This window comes from Lycorma delicatula, chromosome 5 (assembly GCF_047948215.1).
Source record: "Lycorma delicatula isolate Av1 chromosome 5, ASM4794821v1, whole genome shotgun sequence".
NCBI lineage: Eukaryota > Metazoa > Arthropoda > Insecta > Hemiptera > Fulgoridae > Lycorma > Lycorma delicatula.
The window spans coordinates 169,598,830-169,605,352 of NC_134459.1; the positions used below are offsets into that span (position 1 = coordinate 169,598,830).

The window sequence follows — 6,523 nt, forward strand, 5'->3', positions numbered from 1 at the left end:
CCAACATTTTATTCAATGAGCTAAACTTATTTTAGCACATCAGCAAGGTAAGTTCATCAAAATCATTCCTAAACGTAAAACCTTCACTACATTAAACCTTTACTACCTGCTGTACATACAATATCATTACTTTCATTACCAACTCTAATACCTGAGGTGTTTTATATGTATATAAAGGTTTTTTTACAGTATATAGCCAATATTAGATCGACTGTTGCATACAGTATAAAGCAACAAATTAAGAAACTGTTACTAATGTAAAAATATTGCATAATATTTAAAATACTTTAAAATCAATTAGCATGTGATCTTTACTAGCAATACTTTCAAACAAAATTATTTAATTTGGTTAAATACAAATAGGTGTTTTATACTAACAAAAAGTTAATTCTGCAGACTTTTTAAGAATTGACAAAAAAAGAAATCTTAGATCATATAATAAAAATTAGTTAAGCATCAGTAAAAATATATTTTTTTTTACAATTCATCATACAAATCATAAAGTAAACAGATGTGGTACTACAAGTGTAAGATTTTCATTCCTTTATAACTATGTACTAAAAGGCAATTAGGTTACTGAATGCACTGAAGTGTGGAAGTTCAAAATATGCTCACTAGTTGAGACATAAACAATTTACGAGCATGTTGTAGTATATAAATGTTTATAATAAAAATCCAATCGGTCAGCTCAAAAAGAATTTTGTAGACAATTTCATTGAAAATAGGATTAACAAAAGAAATAAAAATGATTTTTTTTGAGTAAAAAAAATGAAATTATGTAGCGAGAGACAAAATGTATATGGAGAAATATAGTTCCATATTCATCAGTAAATAGAGTCGGAACTTTATCAATGAAAACAATTCAAAATATCTGTGTACAAAATGTGTATAATGCAATCCAAAATGCGATGTTTAATATAGTGGGATTGCAGAAGCATAAACAGAAACTTATTCTAAATTGTGCTTCTTGTGGAAATCTATGAGGATTCAGATGACAATCCAAGAGACAAGTTTTATTTTTACTCATGATTCAATAAATAAATAGAGCTGTTCTGATTAAGTATTTTGCATTATCTAAAGCCACTGTCATAATATGTAACTTTCCCAGCAAATGTTTTTTTTTCATACTTTTTTCTTTATTTAGAATTTTAAAGAGGTTATTTATTTTTTAAAAAAAGTATTTGATAAAAAAAGGAACAATCAATGAAATAAAAGATTAAATTTAATTTGTATACAAATGCCATTGTTCTGATCATACAACAGGTATGATGATTCTCAACAACCTATGCAAAGTATACAAAGTTGTAATAGATTAAAGCTGAATGAAATTAATTTTAAAAAGTAATTTCAAGAAAATAAAAATCAAAGAGATTATATAAAATAAAATATTTTGCTCTCATATAAATAGATATTTCATTACAAAATATCTTCTTATTTTGCTAATTTTCATTATTAATCATACTGTAGTTATATAAATTTCACAGGAAAAAATTCTCATAATTAATTTAAACTTTAACTCCATGTAAAAATTGTTTACATGATATAAAAAATAAAACATAAAATTATTAAAAAATATTTAAACTACTCACTGTAATTCCCTTATTTTCTATTTCTCATTGCAAACAGTATAATAAATAGTGCATTATAATTATTATTACTCTGTACTACAGGCTGATTCAAGAGGAAAGTAAAATAATTAGTGAACTAATTCTAGAGCTTGAAATAAAGATAAAAGTTCATACAAACATATTTTGAAAATATTTTGTTATAGAGTTATGGATAGCGAAAAATTTCACCAGGATTTCAGTTCCCCGGTGAAATGAGATCATACTGAAAGTTTTAAGGCACTATATAAAAGGGTAAATTGATGGTCTCTAAAGTTTTTAACCTGAAAAATTGAATAACGAATCTCAGAACTGTATTGCTCCTAATTTTCATGAAATACATACAATGTAAAATAGAAAAAATTTGTAACAAAAAACATGTTTTTTAAGGTTTGAAGTACAATAACTCTGTTAAATGACTAATAAATGCATAAATTTTATTATCAAATAAAAATTATTATTTAATAACAATTAAATAATATATATATATAGTATATAATATTATTATTATATAGTATATAATATTTGCAAGGTAAATTTTATTACCTTCTAGAGAATTTAATTCTGGGAAAATCGATACAAATAAATTCTATGAAATACAAAAAAAAATCAATTTTTATTATTAAGAACAAAAGAGAACAAAAATTAACAGAAAAATGTTATGAATTTCAAAAAAATTAAAAATCATACTATAACATGTCATGGGGAGAAATTATCTCAAATTTTTAAATAATGAATTTCTTACAATGCTTGAAAATTTCTCAATGGTGAAACAAACTGAAATGTACTATCAACTTGAAAGAGTACCAAAATATCTCAGGAATGAAGTAAGACAATTCTTAGATGAAACATTTACTGGTAAATAGTTTACTGGAAGTAAAGGGCTGGTAAATTAGCCATCTAGATCACTGGACTTTACTTCCTTATATACTCATGGTTCATGGCAATGGGATGAAATGCAAGATATACAAACAAAAAGTAGAAAAATATAATGAACTAATTGCTTAAATTTTCATCGCTGCTGCCCTCATCAAGGAACATGAAGATATCATTAGGTTGACAACAGAAAATTTAAGAAAACAAGTTGAAAGGTGCATCGATATAAACGGTGGAATTTTCAAACATTTATAGTAAATTAATACAGAATAAATCAGTGAGTATTTTTTTTTAAAGTAAATTAAAAATACTTTAATTTTTAAAAGATTTAAATTTATTGTAACAAAAACAGGTGTTTTTAATTTTAACAAATTCATAACATTTCTCTGTTAATTTGTTTTTTTTTGTTTAATAATTAATATTTTTTTCTATTTTGTTTTTAATAATAAAGGTCTTTTTTTTTACAAACTTTATTACATAAATTTTCTCAGAATTAAATTCTCTACAAGTTCTGACAATAAAATTTATGCATTTATCAATCATTTAATAAAGTTTTTGATTTCAAAGCTAAAAAAAAACCTTCTTTTTGTCAGTGAATTTTTGTTTTACATTGGATATTGTAAAACTATGGAAGATACAATTTTCAGACCTGTTTTATTCAATTTTTCAGTTCAAGAAACCATCAATTTACCGCTTACCAGGTGTGTAAAGATAAAATCGGAATTTTTATATAGAAAATATACGTTTATTGTATGAAAATGTTTTATTTGAAATATTGTCCATCGTTAACTACCCTCCCATCTCTGACAATTTATGAATGCCACACCAAAAAAATGTTTGCTCTTTTGAGGCAAACCAGTCATCCAGCCATTTTCATAAGAAGTGGTGAAGCGCTGCCAGCAAGTGCATTTCCCATCAATCCAAATAAATAGTAGTCGGACAGAGTTGAAGCGCTGCCAGCAAGTGCATTTCCCATCAATCCAAATAAATAGTAGTCGGACAGAGTTAAGTCTGGTGAGTAAGCCGCATGTAAAAGTATTTCCCAACTGAACGCATCATTTCCTTGACTGGTTTTGCTATGTGTGATGGTACATTATCATGACCCAAAATCACTTTGTGTTGCCTTTATTGATATTCTGGTCGTTTTTCATGCAGTGCTTGATTCAAATCGATCATTTATTGTCGGTAGCATTCAGTATTAACGGTTTCACCAGGTTTCAGCAGCTCATAATAGATCACACCCTTCTGATCCTACCAAACACAGAGCACTGTCTTCTTTCCATAGCAATTTGGCCTTGAAATCAATGTCAATGGTTCGCCTGGAGTTACCCATGATCTTTTACACATGATTCTCAAAATATATCCACTTTTCATCACCTGTCACAATTCTATGGAGAAATTACTTTCTTTTGTATCTGGCGAACAGCATTTCACAAGTGGTTTTTCGGTTTTCTTGCTGTCTTTCATTCAGTTCATGTGGAACTGAATTTTCCCGTCTTCTGGATCTTTCCCATGGCTTTCAAACATATGAAGACGGCTTCTCATGTTACATTTAATTGATCCATGAGTTGTTGTTGTGTTTGAGCATCATCCTCGTCCAACAATGCTTGCAACTGGTTGTCTTCAAACTTTTTCGGTGGTCTTCCACGTTCTTCATTTCTAATGTCAACTCTATTGCCACTTTTGAATTTTTTAAACCACTCAAAGCACTGTGATTTACCAAGAGCATGCTCACCATAAGTATTAACATGCTATCGATGTGATTCTGCAGCAGTTTTCTTCAAATGGTAACAGAAAATCAATGCTGTCCACAAATCGTAGTCTGCAGGTACAAAACCCAACATGTTCAACGCTAATTAAAACTATGCTGATGTTGAAACTTGTATTGTTGGGAGTTGAAAATCTTTGTCAGCTGTGTGGGGTGTGGGGTGTGTGTGTGTGTGTGTATGTTTTTCCTTATTTCAAGCTAGAATCAGTTTCAAAATTATTTCCCTTTCCTCCTGAATCATTCTGTATTTATATATAAAAAAAAATAATTATCTTTATGTTTTTTATTTTAAATAAATTCAATACCTATTCTTAATTCCAAAAATGTTTATATAAAATCATTAACTATAATTCAGAATAGCTGAATAAATGGCAACTGCAATTAAGAAATATGTATAGATAACTGTAACATTACATCTGGCCATCTGATTTAGTCATTATTATAGCACTCAGCCAAACAATCCTGCCAAGCAATGAAAAGACAAAAAATGCATGTAGTATGCTTCATGTAGCATTTTCAAAATCAAATATTATATCTAGAACAAAATTTCTTCTTTTGAAAAAATTTTGTTCTAAATTTTGTACTCTGCTTCCTCTCAGTGTAAAGAATATTCTGCTTAAAATACTAACTACATCAAAATTTATTGCAGGAGTTCCTACTCCTTTTATGATTAAAACACAATTATAATGTTAAGGATTTTAAAATAAAACTCAAAACTGGAGGCTTCACATGTTGCATAATTATGGATTAATTTTCATGTCATGGGCTAACAAACCATTAAATATATTCAATTTTCCAATAAACTTGGGTACCTATTAACATTTATAATATCAATTTATGCAGTCTTCACCATCAAAAAGCCATCCTGAAATGTTGCGATGTCTTGGCCACAATTAACAATTGTCATTTTAAACTCCAAAAAATTAATTTGTCTTTACTAAATTGCTTATAATCAATAGTAGATTAGTTTTGTTTTTAATTATTTGTAAATGTTACTTTACTCAATATAGGTGGAGGCTTTGGAAATTTATTATTACTCTTGTAGATTTTTAATACTGCTGAAACAAATTTTGCCATAGATATGGCTAGAAGAGATTTTAATTTAAAATATCTTGCGTAAAAAATCATATTCTGTAATGAGACTCTACCATTTATAAGAATGATCAAATTTTATTTCGTTTTCGATTAACTATCAAACCAGTAATAATCAATTACGCAATAACTATGTTCTTTCTTTCAATTAAGTGATAATTATATAGTAATTATAAATTTCTTAAACATGGTTTCCACTGATATATTTTAGTAATAAAAAATAATTAAAAGACTTTTTTAACCACCTTACCTTGTCAACAGTATACTCCTTGACTGTAGAATATACTGTTGACATTCAAACAGTCATGACTGTATTCTCATTTTAATTTTTGACTTATTACAATATTTTTAATCTCCTGCTGATGGTTCCAAAATCTTGAGAAAATACAACTTTTTGCTGGTAAGATGGTTAAAAAAATTGTTTAATCATTTTTTATTATATTGTAACTGTTACACATTTTTCCCATTTTTTATCACAAAAATCACATTATTTGTTTATAGAAAAGTTTTACTCTATTTTTACAACATAAAGAGATTTTTAGTGTTTTTCCTTCTCCTCTTTTGAAAAAAAAAACATATGCTATTTTTTAAATATACTATTTAATATTAGACTAAACCATGCTACACTGGATTTTGATGTGTAGTCTTACTGTATATATATATTGGCGAACTTCCTATACTTCATAATTTTTCAGAAACTATAATTTTTTTTTTTTATTTGTAAATATTTTTAATACTTACGTTGTGGATGTGGAACCATCTTCTGAATTTTGTATATTACACTTATTTCTATTTCTGGATCTTTTATTTTTCTGAGTCTGTTCAGTTGGTTGTTGTTTGTTTCGCTGCTGTTGATTTGATTGGTTATTTTGTAGCTGCTTTTGGAAATTTTTTTTGTTTAAATTTTTGGGCATTTTTAGTAAATTTCAGTTGATCAGGACCTTGATTTAAATTAGGTCTAAATGGACGATTACCAAATCCACGTTGTTGAGAACCTGGGCCCCTTAGCCTATCATTAATTGCTTGGGGTGGAAATTGGTGCGGTGATGGCATACTATTCCCATTAGGACCAGACGGAAAAGGACCGTGAAACTGTTGATTAGCATTAGAATACTGTGCATTATTTTATTATACGATAAGCTCATAAGAGGTTGAGGAACTGGCTGTCCCGGGAGTTGTCCTG

At 28.0% G+C, this 6,523-nt stretch overlaps 1 protein-coding gene across 2 annotated transcripts in view; it reads right to left on the reverse strand.

Annotated features, from left to right (window-relative positions):
* Positions 1-6,254, reverse strand: part of LOC142325577 (uncharacterized) — a 28,060-nt gene extending 21,806 nt beyond the window's left edge. For both annotated transcript variants that reach the window (XM_075367488.1, XM_075367487.1), the window contains exon 1: positions 6,082-6,254. In XM_075367488.1, coding sequence (XP_075223603.1) covers positions 6,082-6,254 — 173 coding nt within the window. The remainder of the gene's footprint in view (positions 1-6,081) is intronic.
* Positions 6,255-6,523: the final 269 nt, after the last annotated feature.